Raw genomic sequence first — 18,462 nt, 5'->3', positions numbered from 1 at the left:
TGAAGAGAAGCTGAAATGAACCTGAAATTAACCACATATCTCTGTTCCAATCTCATCAAAATGTTTGACATCGATTGAAAAATTTCACAGCCACAAGACCAAAAAGAAGAAAATAGTTATATAAATGAAAATGGATTTTTAGTATACCACGATTTTAAATTGGACTAAAAAGTATTAAATAATTTTTTCCAGCTCCACACAGATTCCTAACATCATACAGATAATCCTAAAAATCTGTGATTGTTAATTCTTAACAGCTATGAATATAGTTGTAATATTTAAAACGAAAAACGTAGGGTGCAAGCAGTAAATAAGTGATGCATTAGTAGTTCATTTCCTCGCCATTACACTGCTTACTGATGCTTGATAGTTCACCTCCTTGATATGCATGCATATCACGTTTCTCGTTTCAATCTTACAAGTATTTTCATAGCTATTAAAATTTCACAATTACAAATTTTCAGGGCAACCTGTCTGGGGCTAGGAATCTGTATGTGGTTAGGAGAAATTATTTTAAACGTATTAGTTCGATTTAAAAACACGGTATATCAAAAGTTCATTTTTATTTAAATAATTATTTTCGCGGTATATTCATTGTATGATGACTGAATTAACTGATATTGTGTTGGCGCTCCCTTCGCGTTCCTGTGCAGTTGTGGCTCGACGTGATACAGTTTTAATGAGATTCCTGACTCTGGTATAATCAGAGAGGCTATGTACAGCACAGTGTTTTTATATCAGGACAAGGAATACATCGACTGGCCAAACGTATAAGTCTATCACGTGTGAGAGTTGCTTCATAGTACAGTGATATCGCGAATGTGCTGGCCACTCTACATATCTACTCTAAACTGTTCACCCACTGAGCCTGTGCAATAATTAGATGTATTGTCGTATTGAAAAATGTATCGCTGTTTGGAAACAGGGGCGACACTATCGACCGCACTTGCCCAACAATGAAACGCCATACTAGAGATGACACACGCCTCTATGAGAACAAGATGTACAAATCTCTCTGTCATAGTCTGCATATGCAGAACACTCTACTGTGCCCACTACGAGCGGTGCATCGATAACTTTATGTGGGTGACGGCAAACTAGTTGCGTACCTGAAGGATAAAATAATTACTCATCACATGAGATATTCGTGCACCACAGTTTCCATATACTGCAATAGTTCATTTCTGGGATACCTATTCCATAAGAACAAAAGTTTGAAATAGATTTTGTTTTCCTAGAGTTTCTTACGCTAGTCAGGTTTTTTATTCTATCACTTCTAATTACTTTTCCAAGAGGGAAAGCGGAATTACACTCAAGCGCAAAGGAAACTGGTATAGGCATGCGTATTCAAATACGGAGATATGAATACGGTGCCGCGGTCGGCAACCCGTATATAAGTGTCTGGCGCAGTTGTTAGATCGGTTACTGCTGCCACAATGGCAGTTTATCAACATTTAAGTGACTTTCAACGTGGTGTTATAGTCGGCCCACGAGGGCACAGCATCTCGCAGGAAGAGATGAAGTGGGGACTTTCCCATACGACTATTAAATGAGCGTATCGTGAATATCAGGAATCCGGTAAAACACCAAATCTCCGACATCGCTGCGGCCGGGAAAAGATCCTGCAAGAACGGGACCAACGGCGACTGAAGAGAATCGTTCAACGTGACAGAAGTTCAAACCTTCTGCAAATTGCTGCAGATTTCAGTGCTGGAACATCAACTAGTGTCAGCGTGCGAAGCATTCAACGAAACACAATTGACATGGGCTTTCGGAACTGAAGGCCCACTCGTGTGCCCTTGATGACTGTACGACACAAAGCTTTACGCCTCGCCTGGCCCCGTCAACACCGACACTGAACTGTTGATTACTGGAAAAATGTTGCCTGTTCGGACGAGTCTTGTTTCAAATTGTATCGAGCGGATGGACGTGTACGGTTATGGAGAGAACCTCACCAATCCATGGACCCTGCATGTTAGCAGGGGAACATTCAAGCTGTAATGTTGTGGAGCGCGAGCAGTTGGTGTGATATGGAAGACCTTCATACGTCTAGATACGACTCTGACAGGGGACACGTACGTAAGCATCCTGTCTGATCACCTGCATCCATTCACGTCCGTTGTGCATTCCGACGGACTTGGGCAATTCAGTCAAGACAATGCGACACCTCACACGTCCAGAACTGCTACAGAGTGGCTCCAGGAACACTCTTCTGAGTTTAAACACTTCTGCTGGCCACCAAACACCCCAGACATGAACATTATTGAGTATATCTGGGATGCCTTGCAATGTGATGTGCAGAAGAGATCTCCACCCCGTCATACTCTTAAGGATTTATGGACAGCCTTGCAGGATTCGTAGTGTCAGTTCTCTCCAGCACTACTTCAGACATTAGTCGAGTCCAAGGCACGTCGGCTTGCGGCACTTCTGCGTGCTCGTGGGGGCCCTACATGATATTAGGCAGGTGTCTCAGTTTCTCTGGCTCTTCAGCGTAGAACTCAACGTTCAAATACTGCAACATCATAAATGGACGATGTGGGTAAATTAAATACCGTACCTAGAAAAATGCATTACAAAAACGGATTTGTAACTGATCTGACGGCTAATGTTGCCTACAAGGAGTGATCTATAGATGGTAGAGAAATTATGAACAGTTCTAAGATATTCCGAGCAATATTTTCAATGAAACATGTGGTGTCTCACAGCTGAGCAAGCAAACGTAAGAGCTCTTCACAGCAACCCGTTTCCTCGAAATTCAACAGGTATCTGACGTCTATATAGAACAACAATATAAAAATATATTTGAAATAATTTTGAACTTCGACTTTGGCATGAAGGAGTTAGGAGCTTAAACTAACGCCAGCAGTCGTAGGGATGACTCGTCATGGGAAACGGCAATGATGTGATGACGTGACGCATGACGTATGCCGTTTACCTTTGACAAGTCTCATGCATAGCTTCTAAGGCAGTTTGGGCTTCATTGCAAGTACGAGACGTGAGACCCACTGCATTTTTTCAGCAACGTTCAGGAAGCAACGACACAAATATCCGATGTTTCATGATGGATAAACACTGGGCGTAGCAGAATGAGATTTTCACTCTGCAGCGGAGTGTGCGCTGAAGTGAAACTTCCTGGCAGATTAAAACTGTGAGACTTCGAGTCTCGGTCGGCCACACAGTTTTAATCTGCCAGGAAGTTTCACTGGGCGTAGCAGTTCACCTGCACTTTTTCTTATGGAGGGGAGTACACTTCCTTGCAGGGCAGTAACAGGATATGTAAATTATTTACTCTAGAATCGATCAGGGTAAATTTCCAAAATTACTTTCACATTTAAACGGTAGTAATGCACATTTAAAAATGGAACAGAAGACTGGCTAAAATCAAAAAATAAATATGAATGAAATCTTGAATTCCGAATGAAATGAATGTCGAAAACGTGGAGTGAGACCAGTAGTAGTAGCATATTTACAGTGCGGTGACAAAAGTCATGGGCTACCTCAAAAAATGGTTCAAATGGCTCTGAGCACTATGGGACTTAACATCTGTGGCCATCAGTCCCCTAGAACTTAGAACTACTTAAACCTAACTAACCTAAGGACATCACACACATCCATGCCCGAGACAGGATTCGAACCTGCGACCGTAGCGGTCGCTCGGTTCCAGACTGTAGCGCCCAGAACCGCACGGCCACTCCGGCCGGCTAGATTTAGTCGTTGAACAGATTCTCAGTAAATAGGTAGGCACATTGCAGTCCTACATCATGTAGGTTGTCTTCCTGAAATCAGTTTACTTGTTTCTTATTTATATATACGTACATACATATTTATACATACTTACTTATACTTGTTTAAACAGACATATTCATCGTCATTGAGCTAATATCAGAATTTTTTTAATATATTGTTCTTATCGGGAATTTTTATGAATTGGAATCCAGTGTGCGTCCGCTTCGAACAGTGCAGCTGGAAGAGCTCTTGGAACGAGAGGATATTCGGCGAATGGACTGGCCTTTCCATTCACACGAATTGGATTCCGTGGAGCACGTTTGGTATGCGTTGGGCAGACTTTTTTCAGAACGTTCACATTCACCAACGATCAACTAGCAGCCGCGAGGATTGAAACGCCCTGCCACAAGAACAGCTCAGGATGGGAGCTCGTTGTAGAGCATGCGTTGCCCTGTCCTGCGTTTTGTAATGTCCAGCGGACCATCATAAATCGAATGATTTCAGTGTAATTGTTTTTGAATAAAATGTCGTTCCTGTTCGTCTCATTGCGTACTTCTGTCACCTTCTGTACTATACTGTAGCAGTTTTTTTCTACGTATTGTCCAGGTTTCATAGAGCTATGTTACTTGGCAGCTGCACATCGTGCGAAAGTTACTTTCGTCCTTAAGTTTTACATACCAATGTTGTTCGAAAACCCAACAAAGTAGCACAGTTCCACACAGAAGTGAGGCATTCCTGTCGCTGTGGGCACAGGTGAGCACAGATGTTGGTGTGTCGCATATGGTCCACTCATCAGCGACGATCAACTTGTACTTGGCCAGACTGATTATAAAGGCAAACCGTGGAGCGTCTTCAAGTAACGCGGAGAGCGTGCGCCTCGGGAAACGAAAAACTGTGATAAGCCATCTAAATCTACACTCCACAATTCATCTTACTTTGTGTGGCAGAGGGTAGTACCACCATCACTTTCATGATCTTTTAACGAAATATGTGCAGAAGGGGGCAACATTTTGTACGAATCTTGTGAGAACGTATGCTCTCAGAATTTTAATAGCAAACCACACAGAGATGCACCATACCACACTTTTAGCTTCTGCACAGGAGCTGTCTGAGCATCTCCATTATATTTTTGCGCTTATTAAACTAAGTCGTGAAAAAACGCACTGCACTTCTTTGGATGTCCTCTATTTCTCCTTTCAATCCTACCTGGTGAGGGTTCCAGAATAAAGAGCAGTACTCGGTTACTGATCAGACGAGGGTTTCATAGGCTGCGTCCTTCGTAGGTGGACTACACTTCCGGTAAATCTCAGTCTGAAATCTGACTTTCCCACGAATAGCATTATGAGGTCTTTCCATTTTAAATCGCTTCGAACGCATAATTTCGAATATCTAAAGAATGTGACTGTTTCCGATGATTGTTCAGCAATGGTGTGACCTAACAACAACGATTCTTTGCACGTATTTGTGTTCAAACCGCCACATTTGTTTGCACTGAGTGTCAACTGCCAGTTTCGGCACCAATCATCGATCCTCTTCAGGGCTTCCTGCATTTCATTACAATTTCCCAGAACTACGACTTCTGTAAACAGCATCATTCGTGACCGACCTCATCGAACATCTGAAGGCATTCATTGCATCATTTATTTATGCTGTGAACAGAATATTCCCGTAACATTTCCTTTAAGTACATAAGACGCTACTTGAACGTCTGAAGATTTTTCCGTTATTAACGACGTGCTGTGCTCCAATTGATATGAACCCATACATCTGCGTGGACAAAATTTCTTCCTGATTCAATAAATAGTACCTCTATTTACATGTGGATAACTGCAAGATAAAGTCCATAACGAAGAAAAAGACCCTGTTGGTACCCGATTACAAATTTAGTGTTGAACATCTGGAGCACATCACACAGAACAAGTATGTTGAGATAATACTGAAAGGCGGTATGAAATGTGATGAAAACGTAAAGCCAACTGCAGGGAAAGCGAATGGAAATGTAGAATTGTTGGAAGGGGTCTGGGAAAGGGCTGTTATTGATACAGGGTGCCCTCCTCCACGCTCTGTACAGGGGAGTGCATATGTAGATGTATAAAGCTCCCAATCCTACGGTTTATTTTTATTGTGATCAATATGATCATGATGTCATATTGGATTCTCCTTATATAAAATGAAAAGAATGTTCCTGTACGAATCCACTCTCATCAAGTTTCTACAAAAATAGTGATTTCTGTTTCATGAGTGTACATGAAAATTGGCAGGTTTTGAAAAAAAAAATTAGTCTCTCACAGAGAACTGACTAATTCTGTAGATGAGACAGTGGTAGTTCCTACACGAAGTATTGCGTATCGACTTCACGTAAGTTTATGTATTGTGCGTACAACGAAATGTGCTAATTATAGTAATTACAGGAAACTGGAAGCAATCCGCTATAACACTTCATTTGAATACTGTTCTTGTCTTTTTTAGTTAATCTAATTAATTTAAGGTAAATGTAGAAATGATTCCTTTGATAGTTTCTGAAGGCTCAAGAGGTGCTTCTCCTTAAGAGGGCCACCCAAGAAAAGAGCTTTATCTCTTTCTTTTTATTTTGTACGTAATAACTTTTTCCCCATTTGGTTCCATAACTTTTGCTTTCTGTACCTTGCTCGTTACCCATCCGTTACCGATTATGGCTGAAGAGTAGAAAGGAACAAGACAGCCGAACCAAACTGAAAGGCGTATAGAGCCAATGCAATTCATAACAAGCCAAGAAGGAAACTGACAAATAATAGTACTCTGTCTGCTTCCAAGATACCCACACGTTTCTTACATCACAACTACCAATGTACCCACGTGTTTCGAACTGAAAGAAGATGAATCTCAGACACCTTGAATGTTGAAAGTATAATAGTTTTTATTGTCAAACAAATAAATTATTGCACTACGCTATTTAACTCTGCTCTCCATTACGTACATTGTTAGCTGTATGCTGGTCCAAGAAGTATGAATACAGTAAGCTAAATTTTTTCACCACCGGAAATTAATACCTTTCTTTCTGGGACGTGTAAAATACAGAACAGTGGCTGCATTAGGTGAGACACAGGCTGTTGTCATCAAGTTCCCAGGGCAGAAGTATGTTGAATGTTTGGCATTCATATTAAACTACGTGGACAAAAAGAGATCTGAATGGAAGTGAAACTCCTGCTCAGATTAATTTCTCAATGCTGGCTTAACGTTCAGCGTATCACAGCTATTTTAAATGTATTAGCATTTCTTATCAGCAGCTGGAGAGTATCAGCATGCGGCACTAATGGGAAGTCGTTATCGGCCAGGCTAGTCTTGCGATAACTGTACAAATATTGTGCAGAACGTTAGTTAAAATCCGGCCCCGTCCCTACCAACTCACAGAGGAGTAGCAAAGGTGGTCCCTACTTTACTGCCGTAGCAAACAGCGCTACGCGACTACTGCCAAAAATATTCTGGGACTTGTTGGCTCGTAAAAACAGGAGTTTTACAAGTTAGAGGAAAATAAACCGCTTTTGAAAAGTGTATCTTCGCGTGGAAGAAAACGGTGTAAACACGTGATACCTGTTTTGAAGGCTGCTACGTGCGGTGTGCAATTTGACGATGAGTTTAGTTTAAGGGAAAGAAAATTTTACCGTGCAGCTACCAAACTTGTTTATTTACCCTACAGGTTTCAGAGCATTATAGCTCCATTTTCAATGGATACAATTCATTTAATTCATTTGGGGATTTAAAATAAGAGGACAAACGCTATGGCAGTGATATGGCAAATAAAAAAGGGTTCAATAACTTCAAAAATGGCACATATTGATCGAAATTCATAGAAGAACGACATCACAAAGACGAAACACTAATGATCAATCCAGATTTTTTTGAAAATGGAGCTAATATCAGCGATTTTAACATTCCAATGCCCTGTTGGCTACCATAACGGAATGTGGTTCCGTATAGCTTAATTTACGTTCATGAACTAAGACAAAAAGATACAGATCTTCGATTTCTCGAAAAGCGTTTAAAACATTCTGCATTAGCTTTGGTGGCTTGCCATGGTCTTGCTCTTACTGTTTATTTTGCCGTAATTAGGTGTGAAATCTTTCTTCTGATATTGTTAAATGGCGTAACAGCCAGTGTGTCCTTAATTTCCGTTTGAGACTGCACAGTTCGCACATCTGACTCTTTAGCAAATGAGGCATGTTTTCGAAATTAATTAAATCAACTGTTTGCATTGAAAATTGAGCCACAATGTTCTGCAATCTTTATAGAAAAAAATGTAGTGGCTACAAGGTGGAAAGTTTTTTTCCGTTACGCAATGAATATCGCAACTGCGAACCCATCGCATTCCACCAGATCGTGGAAGAAGCCTGAACATGTGTCAAGTACTTCATTGGAAAACGAAGAAGCTTGTGCCTGGCAGATCTAGGTACAGACCGTACGCGCGCCATAACATGTAGCGTGTACGCGCTGCACTGGAAGAAAAGGAACTCTTCCGCAAGGGGGACGAGGGGAGCGGTGCAGCTACTAGAAGTGCGTGTGGAGACTCTTCACGCTTGTTTACGGACTGGGAACAAAGAACTGCGCTGCTTTATCGCCGTCAGCTGCCTTCCTGCCGAAGTCGGGCGGACTTCCCACGTGTGGTGTCACTACGTCTCAGGCGCCAAATGCACCCTCAGCGAAAAGGAAACTCATGTTGCCACTGGCCTTTGACTCCACGGCTCAATACCGAGTACGAAGAAAGGAATAGTAAGCTTCCACATTCCGTCGATCTGTTGATCAGCGGCGGAGCACTAGATCGTATTGAACAAGGATACGGACGGAAATCGACCTTGTCCTTTGAAAGGAACTGTCCAGGAATTTGCCTTAAGCGTTTTATGTAATCCTGGGAAAAGCTAAATTTGAATGGCCTGACGAGGGATGTCAACCATCATTCTCTGGAACGCGAGTTCACTGTCTTCGCTAGCAGCCTCTGAGAAGATCTGCAACCTCTTCTATCAAGCATGATTATCTTTATTATGACATGTATTGCACAATGGGACAACTTAGCTAAGCACGAATATTTTTCGTTGCTCGGCCAAGAGTTACCCTCTCGGTGTCTCAACACGAGTCACGAATGTGCAGCGCGGCAGGCAAAGCGAACTACACCGTGTGAAGAGTATTCAGAAGCGGTTTTTCAGATTGGTGCAATGGACTTTTAGTGTCGGTATTCGGGACGTTTATTCAGCAATGAATGATAAACGGCTCAGAAATGAAATAGTCTAATATTTTTCTGTGATGTCTGCAGAACTTGGCTCTAGAACGACGTTAGCAAATGCAAGTTGCGACTCGGAAAAAAAAGTTAGAGTGAGTCAAGTCGGGTATACGGCAGTATTATCTATCAATATTACCTGCTAAACTCAATGAACTAATTCAATGTAAGCCGAAATTTGCTGCCTAGAAGAAAAATCGAGAAAATTTTGCATAAGAACAGTGTTCTAAAATAAATATATTATGACGATTCTGATTTGAACAAAACATAATTTCTTGTTCCTGTTTCATTATCCATACAAATTTCCGGTATGTTACACCATCATCAGTTGGTTTCCCTTTATTTTACTGTCAAATAGTAAATAAATGTTGGGCGAGACTACATACAGTTTGAAAATATGGTCATCACATTCACAAAATGTGTTTAGCACAAACACATTTTGTTGTTCATGAGCTGACGTTTTAATACTGTTTATCATATCCAGCTATGGGCTTCCTTAAATCACTGTACTTTCCGTGAAGCTAAAATTCAGGCATAAGATGAAACTGCAGATCTTAGGAACATTTTTCACTTTGTTAAGAAAAGTACCGTACTTCAGAAACATAGCTCAAACACCAGTGACTCCACTTTAGGAGCAAATTATCGGTTCACAGAAATGAAATACTATTAGCTGCAGACGACAAACTTTATTGAAATACCAGGTGTGGTGTGAACAACAGGCAGCAAAATTAACAACATGTGTTATTACGATTTATGTTTGTGCTGCAACAATTTTTGTAAACATGATAACATGATGACCATTAGTATAACTTGCATGGGCGTACCCAGCGAGGGGTAGCAGCTGCCCCCCCCCCCCCCCCAGAAGATATTCGCAGTTTTTCACTAGTTTAATGTTTTATTTAATAAGAAATGCTGCATGTTTTCTCGGATTGTACAAGTGCATTCTTGTATTTAAAATGTTTATTAAAAGCAGTTTTTCACTGGTTTACTGTTTTATTTAACAAGAAGTGCTGTATGTTGTCTCGAGTCCTTGTTTCCTGAGACTAGTATGACCTGCCCCCCCCCCCCCCCAATCCCTAGTTCAGATCCTCGGTACGCCCTTGATAACTTGTAAGCATTTTCATCCAATGTTCACTTATTCTTTGACAATAAAATAAAGACAAGCACACTGCCACCGAAATGTATATTATTAAAGAGGGAAAAACAAGAAACTGAGTCCAGAATGAGATTTTCACTCTGCAGCGGAGTGCACGCTGATATGAAACTTCCTGGCAGATTAAAACTGTGTGCCCGACCGAGACTCGAACCCGGGATCTTTGCCTTTCGCGGGCAAGTGCTCTACCATCTGTCTCGGTCGGGCACACAGTTTTAATCTGCCAGGAAGTTTCATATCAGCGCGCACTCCGCTGCAGAGTGAAAATCTCATTCTGGAAACATCCCCCAGGCTGTGGCTAAGCCATGTCTCCGCAGTATCCTTTCTTTCAGGAGTGCAAGTTCTGCAAGGTTTGCAGGAGAGCTTCTGTAAATTTTGGAAGGTAGGAGACGAGATACTGGCAGAAGTAAAGCTGTGAGACGGGGCGTGAGTCGTGCTTAGGTAGCTCAGATGGTAGAGCACTTGCCCGCCCAAGGCAAAGATCCCGAGTTCGAGTCTCGGTCGGGCACACAGTTTTAATCTGCCAGGAAGTTTCAAGAAACTGAGTTCTACTCATGGGGGAATCCTCAAAAAATATGCAATGTCCAAGCAAACGTGTTAGTGACACTTCCTAAGGATAAAGCTCCTCGTGTGTTTCAAAACGAGTGAAAATTCAGTATCACAGGTTAAACAAATGTAGGTAGATTCCAACAGAAGGAAATTTGCGGTAACTGTATGTTTATGGACTCGGCGAATCTCATGAAATTATTAATTTATATATCTTTATTGGTTAAGGAGGGTAGAACTATCCGCTCCGGACTTTCGCACATCATCTGATGCCTTAGTACGGTTAACTTCAACGCAAAACACATGCTATAAGATGAAACGTATTCTAACTTAATCATTGTTGTTGTTTGGTTGCTGCTGCTGCTAACGTCTGTCATTTGTCTACCAGCATCTGAGTAGCTCTGACTGATGCTGGAACCAAATATAACGACATTAATCATATGTTCCAGAAATGTCTACAAACGTTGTCAGTAAAAGTGCAGCTTACCACAGGCCGCGAGCAAGCTGCGTCAGGCGTTCTGTGGACGCTTTGTTTATCATCTTATAGCGTGAGGCCGTAGCGCAAAGCACACTTTTTAATGTAATTACCTCAATGTTTTCATAAGCTTAAAACAGAGCAGTGATTCGAAAGAAAGTACGACAATATAATGCCACAAGGAGATAAACAGCGTCTGTAACATGTCATGGCTGCTTCCTCACAACCTCTGACAACTTGCACTTTTACTGACGACATTTACTGACGCAACTGTAAAATATGACTATAGTAACAAGATACCGAACTTGAAACATCAGTTGGGCGCATTTCAACTGCTCATAAACAAAAGTCAGACATCAGAAGCAGCAAGCAGGCGACTAAAATAGGTTAAGCTAGATTATGTGTAAATGAAATTTGTTTTTGTATCGATTCCACCTCGAGCAAACAGTTTTTTTCTCTTTTCTAAGTAGACATTTTTCACTGAAGTTACAGCATCATCAGTGGGTCTTTTTTTATTCCCTTTCCGTTAAATAATACGAAAACTGCTCTTTGCTATTAATACACAGAAATTTCAGTCTTATATGTACATTATTACCAAATGCTTCGGCTTTTAAGGTTTTCTATATTTTGTATTACAGTCGATTTTCTTTCACTGTTTGTCATCTGCAACCCAGAGAATGTGGAAAATTGTATACGTCGAACATATACGACTGGAAATACTGTGAGTACTTAGGATACAACAATGTTGACCACATTATTCTCAAGCGTAAATTTTCGATTTAAATAATTTTCAAAATTAATTGCTCTAGGTTTCAGGTGACAAATGCGATAGAAAAACAACTGTAATACAAAATACAGAATACTACATAAATCATGGCATGTTTGACTGCTATTAAATTTGTGAATGCATTTCTTAAGACTAAAATTTGTAATTGTGCGGACAGTAAAGAGTAATATTTCTGTTATTCAACTGAAAGAAAATGAAAAACCCACTGATGATGATGTAACCTCGATGAAACATGTCTGGGCAAAAATAAGAAAAAAGTATGTGTGCTCAAGATGGTAGCGATGTTTTATTTAGAAACGTACATATACAAAAGAAAAAGAGTGAGTTTCAATCTCAAAATGAATAGCGTAAGTTTTATTTATTTTTATAGCGTGCAGATGGTGGTTTTTGTAGGTTAAAGGCCTCGTATGAAAGACGAAAGTCCGAAACGTGTACTGTTATGTTCATATGTCCAATAAAACACGTAAATTATGATTTTATTCGTAGCTCTTATTTTTTCAGTAACTGCGATATACTCTTTTTTCCAAAACAAAATTCAGTCGTAAGCTCCACAAAATCTGTGGTCATAATTTTTGCATTCACAATTTAGATTTTGCGATTCGTCATATCATTCTTTCATTAACACATATCCGTGTTTCTAAATTCCGAAGATGACAGATGAATGTGTCTAAACCAAGTAAATGTAACAAAATATTCCAATTACGCAGCTAACGAATGCAATTCATACTGAAAAAAAAAATTAATTACGGTATGGGACACGTTACTCTCATAAATATACGGCTACGTTTTCGTAGCTGTCGTGTACGATAGAAAGTGAATCTGGTTACGCTTCAGGAAGTTCGTAGGCTGCAACAAAACGCTCTAAAACAAAGGAGAAATGTCGTGGTGACATAGCGCTTTCAAACAACTGGTGGGGCGAGTTGTCCCGAGGGTTAGGCGGCGCTGTGTTAGTAGCGGCGGCGGGACGTACCCGGCTGATCTTGCGCACCCGCGTGCTGTTGGGGGTGCGCGCCGCGGGCCTGCCGATGCTGACGCGCGACATGCTGGCTGCTGCGGGCTGTCGCGCATTCCGCCAGCGGCAGCACACTGGCGTGGGGCAGCGCCGGCCTGCGCCGCCAGAGCGCAGCCGCGTCGCGCGCCGCCTGCCAGGGGCACCGGGTGGGGGCACGGCGCCCGCTGCCCGCTCGCCTGCCTTACTTTGCGTGGCGGAGGGGACTCTGTGTACCACTGCCACTTCCCGCACCCCCCCCCCCCCACCCCACACACAAACCCTCCCAGACCGCTTTCGTAAGGGACACGAGGCACACGTAGCCGCTATCGTCACCGCACGCCTGTGCGGTGGCACTCGACACGGAGGTAGCCAGCTCGAATCCTGCTGATGGTAGAGCGTGAGGAAACGATTGACTGGAACAGAGCGGAAAGAATTCAGTCGAAGACCAATGGGAAGATTTGAGAGATGAAATTATGAAGGCAAAATAGGATCGATTAGTAAAAAGATGACGCCTAGTCAAGATATAGTAGCAACAGCAATTGAGAGATTCATACCTCATAAATTGGTAAGAGATGGAACTGATCCCCCGTGGTACACAAAACAGGTCCGAACGCTGTTGCAGAGGCAACGGAAAAAGCATGCGAAGTTCAGAAGAACGCGAAATCCCGAAGATTAGCTAAAATTTACAGACGCGCGAAATTTGGCACGGACCCCAATGCGAGATGCCTTTAATAGGTTCCACAACGAAACATTGTCTCGAAATTTGGTAGAAAATCCGAAGACATTCTGGTCGTATGTAAAGTACACAAGCGGCAAATCACAATCAATACCTTCGCTGCGCAGTGCCGATGGTACTGTTACCGACGACTGTGCCGCTAAAGCGGAGTTATTGAAAGCAGTTTTCCGAAATTCCTTCACCAAGGGAGACGAATGGAATATTTCAGAATTTGAAAGACGAACAGCTGCTAGCATGAGTGTCTTAGAAGTAGATACCTTACGGGGTTGCGAAGCAACTCAAATCGCTTGATACGGGCAAGTCTTCAGGTCCAGATTGTATACCGATTAGGTTCCTTTCAGATTACGCTGATAAAACAGCTCCCTACTTAGCAATCGTATACAACCGCTCGCTCAACGATAGATCTGTACCTACAGATTGGAAAATTGCGCAGGTCGCACCAGTGTTTAAGAAGGGTAGTAGGAGTAATCCATCGAACTACAGACCTATATCATTGACGTCGGTTTGCAGTAGGGTTTTGGGGCATATACTGTATTCAAACATTATGAATCATCTCGAAGGGAACGATCTATTGATACGTAATCAGCATGGTTTCAGAAAACATCGTTCTTGTGCAACGCAGCTAGCTCTTTATTCGCACGAAGTAATGGCCGCTATCGACAGGGGATCTAAAGTTGATTCTGTATTTCTAGATTTCCGGAAAACTTTTGACACCGTTCCTTACAAGCGACTTCTAATCAAGCTGCGGGCCTATGGGATAACGTCTCAGTTGTGCGACTGGATTCGTGATTTCCCGTCAGGAAGGTCGCAGTTCGTAGTAATAGACGGCAAATCATCGAGTAAAACTGAAGTGATATAAGGTGTTCCCCAGGAAAGCGCCCTGGGACCTCTGCTGTTCCTGCTCTATATAAATGACCTGGGTGACAATCTGAGCAGTTCTCTTAGGTTGTTCGCAGATGATGCTGTAATTTACCGTCTAGTAAGGTCATCCGAAGACCAGTATCAGTTGCAAAGCGATTTAGAAAAGATTGCTGTATGGTGTTACATAGCGTGGAGCCAGAGTCAGCTAGGACATTGAGGGGCATTCTTTGGTGTCGAGCGAAGAGTCCCGCTTCCTTTGTGGCGATCACAACGACGACCTGTAGGCGACCTAGTGAAAGGTCCCAGGAACCAGCTGTTCTTACCACACCAACTCCTGGAATCATGACGCGGGAAGCTATTGGATGTGACAATAGAACTGATTTAGCAGTTGTTGCAGGGTGGTCGTATGCTCCCCAGTATGTGGCTGGTCATCGGAGCTCAGTTCGAAGCGGGACTCATCACTGAAGGCAATTCTACTCCAGTCAGTGAGATTCCAGGCCTGAGACGTGTCTGGAGACGTCCCGGACGGTGGTGGGATATCAACCAGACTGTCGCCCGCCATAAAACCCGACAAACAGGAGTGGTGGTCTCCGGTGCCGTTTCATTTCATTTCATAGGAGGGCCCGTTTGGTTGTCACCCTTACAACACAGCGGTACGTCGATGGTATTCTACGCTCATCCTAGTCTTACATTTCCGCACAATAATGCCCGCCCGCACACTGCGAGAGTTTCTACAGCTTGTCGTCGTGCTTGAAAAACCCAACCTTGGCCAGGAAGGACGCCAAATCTCTCCCCAGTTGAGAAGGTTTGGAGCACGGCCCAGCAGCCAGCTGGGGATTTTGATGATCTAACGCCCCAGTTGGACAAAATTAGACACGATATCCGTCTGGAGGACATCCCATAACTTTCAATCAGAGCCAAATCGAATAACTGCTTGCATAAGGGCCAGAAGTGAACCAACGCGTTGTTGGCTTGCTCTGTTTGGAAACTCTTTCTCTTAAATAAATCATCCAATTTTTCTGATACTGTAATCATTTGTTAGTCGGTATCTGTACACGACATCTACGATTTCCGTCCTATTCTGATATTTCCTTCGTGACCTAGTAGATGACGTCGCAAGTCCCTTAAGGTTTTTCGCCGATGAGAAGTCGAAACGCTAGAAAATTGTAGCAGAAAGCACGAAGACTTGCAGAGAATCATCGCTAGTTGCAGGGAGTGGAAATTGACCTTCAACATAAACAAATATAACGTATTGCGAATGCATAAACAGGATTACTCTTTATTGTACGACTACACGACTGCACAACAATCATTAGAAGCAGTTACTTCCATAAATCATTGAGGAGTATGCGCACGGACCGTTCTGAAGTGTAGCGACCACATACAATTAATCGGGAGTAAGACAGATGCGAGACTGCGACTCGTCGGAAGAATGCTCAGGAAATGTAGTCCATCGACGAAGGATGTGGCTTACAAAATATTGGTTCGACCAATACTTGAGTATTGCTACTCAGTCTGGGTTCAAATGGCTCTGAGCACTATGGGACTCAACATCTGAGGTCATCAGTCCCCTAGAACTTAGAACTACTTAAACCTAACTAACCTAAGACACCACACACATCCATGCCCGAGGCAGGATCCGAACCTGAGACCGTAGCAGTCACGCGGTTCCGGACTGAAGCGCCTAGAACCGCACGGCCACCGCGGCCGGCTGCTAGTCAGTCTGGGATCCGTACCAGATAGGATTGGTAGAGGAAATAGAGAAGAAAAGCGTGTTTCCTTACTGATTCATTTAGAAAACTCGAAAGCTTCACGGAGATGGTCAGCCAACTCCAGTGGCAGACGCTTAAGAGAGGCGCTCTGCATTACGGTATATTCTACGGTTAAAGTTCGGAGAGCGTGGAGTCAGCCAGCTCCTACGCATATCTCGCGAAAAGATCACGAAGATAAATGCAGAGAGATTGGAGCACACACGGAGGATTACCAGCAAACGCTCTTCCCCCGAGCCATACACGACTGGAACAGGAAACGGAAGAAGTGACACTGATACACAAAGTACCCACCGCGACACACCGTAACGTGGCTTGCGGGTTATAGGTGTACATGTAAAAACTTAATTAGGGATTTGTGGGATATGGACAAACGAGTTATCGCATTGACCTGCGTGAGATCTAGTTTTATAAAGAAGGTTTGATTTCACTAAGGTAACCGGGTAATTTAAAAAATCTTAAGTTGTGATTTGAGGGAAAATTGAAATATCTCACGAACATCTGCTGTTAACTAAGTAAATCGAGTACCAAAAAACATCAAATCAGTATAAACTGAAATTTGTTTGTCTTTTCTTGATCTATACGCTCTTGCTGATAAGACAATACACACCTGTAGTTAAATATATTTAAATTTCACGCTTTCTGAACAAAACTTGAAAATAAAAAGAAATTGTAAAAAATGGTGAAATATTCCGTGAAATTATTTGTCTAAAAGTAAGAAGTAAAATATACTAGAGGAGCATTTGACGCCTCTCTGAATGATGCTCAATATCGTGAGCAGGAACTGAGACGCTCGTATGTTAGTGATGTAAGGAGACGACTAATTGAAATTCCATCAGTCAAATATCATCAAGTACTCTTAAAATTCTGAGATTAGCAGTGTAGTTTAAATTCAAAATGGCCAGCTCCTTTGCTGTACACGATTTCGAGCACAACTCTAAGGCGCGGTCAAATCTTTCTGTAAATTATCTTATTCTTACTTTTAGACAGATCCTTTCACAAAACATTTGACAATTCTTTTTCAAAGATTTTTTTTATTTAAACGTCTATATTTCTCTTTGACTGCTTCATTTTATGGATCTCTGTATTTTTCCCTCTCGTCAGTTATGTTCAGTATCTTGTAAATTATCCAAGGGCTTCTACTACGTCTACATGATTACTCTGCAATTCCCATTTAAGTGCATGGCAGAGGGTTCATCGAACCACAATCATACTATCTCTCTACCATTCCACTCCCGAACAGCGCGTGGGAAAAACGAACACCTAAACCTTTCTGTTCGAGCTCTGATTTCTCTTATTTTATTTTGATGATCATTCCTACCTATGTAGGTTGAGCTCAACAAAATATTTTCGCATTCGGAAGAGAAAGTTGGTGACTCAAATTTCGTAAATAGATCTCGCCGCGGAGAAAAACGTCTTTGCTGTAATGACTTCCATCCCAATTCGCGTATCATATCTGCCACACTCTCTCCCCTACTACGTGATAATACAAAACGAGCTGCCCTTTTTTGCACCCTTTCGATGTCCTCCGTCAATCCCACCTGGTAAGGATCCCACACCGCGCAGCAATATTCTAACAGAGGACGAACGAGTGTACTGTAAGCTGTCTCTCTAGTGGACTTTTTGCATCTTCTAAGTGTCCTGCCAATGAAACGCAAACTTTGGCTCGCCTTCCCCACAATATTATCTATGTGGTCTTTCCAACTGAAGTTCGTAATTTTAACACCCAGGTACTTAGTTGAATTGACAGCCTTGAGAATTGTACTATTTATCGAGTAATCGAATTCCAACGGATTTCTTTTGGAACTCTTGTGGATCACCTCACACTTTTCGTGCCTAGAACTGCTCGGCCACAGCGGCCGGCTGGGTATCTTCGACCTGGTGCGTAGGTGGGATGTTTGCCTGAATGCTCACGGTGATTTTGCCTGATTGGCACACCGATTCTGGACTTTACGGTCTTCGAACGGAAACTTTTTGATCGCTCCTTATTGTAGACAAAAATACAACCAAACTCAGTCAGCAGCAGAAACGCGCCTGGACCGGCTGAGATGCCTGTGAAATTACGCGAAAGTACTTGCTCTCCTTTCAGCAGCACTTAATCGTACGTAACTGGAGGATCGAAGGGTACCAAACGACTGGTAAAAATGCAGGTCATTTCCGTTTTTTAAGG

At 42.4% G+C, this 18,462-nt stretch overlaps 1 protein-coding gene across 1 annotated transcript in view; it reads right to left on the bottom strand.

Moving 5' to 3' along the window:
• LOC126469675 (monocarboxylate transporter 3) overlaps positions 1 to 13,005 on the bottom strand; it is a 442,163-nt gene extending 429,158 nt beyond the window's left edge. The window contains exon 1 of the mRNA XM_050096825.1: positions 12,906 to 13,005. Within this exon, the coding sequence (XP_049952782.1) occupies positions 12,906 to 12,977 (72 nt within the window). The 5' untranslated portion in view covers positions 12,978 to 13,005. The remainder of the gene's footprint in view (positions 1 to 12,905) is intronic.
• Between the last annotated feature and the right edge of the window lie 5,457 nt (positions 13,006 to 18,462).

This window comes from Schistocerca serialis, chromosome 3 (genome assembly GCF_023864345.2).
Source record: "Schistocerca serialis cubense isolate TAMUIC-IGC-003099 chromosome 3, iqSchSeri2.2, whole genome shotgun sequence".
Taxonomy (NCBI): Eukaryota; Metazoa; Arthropoda; class Insecta; order Orthoptera; family Acrididae; genus Schistocerca; species Schistocerca serialis.
Note: the sequence above shows the minus strand (reverse complement) of the source record. Positions and strands in the feature narration are given on the sequence as shown.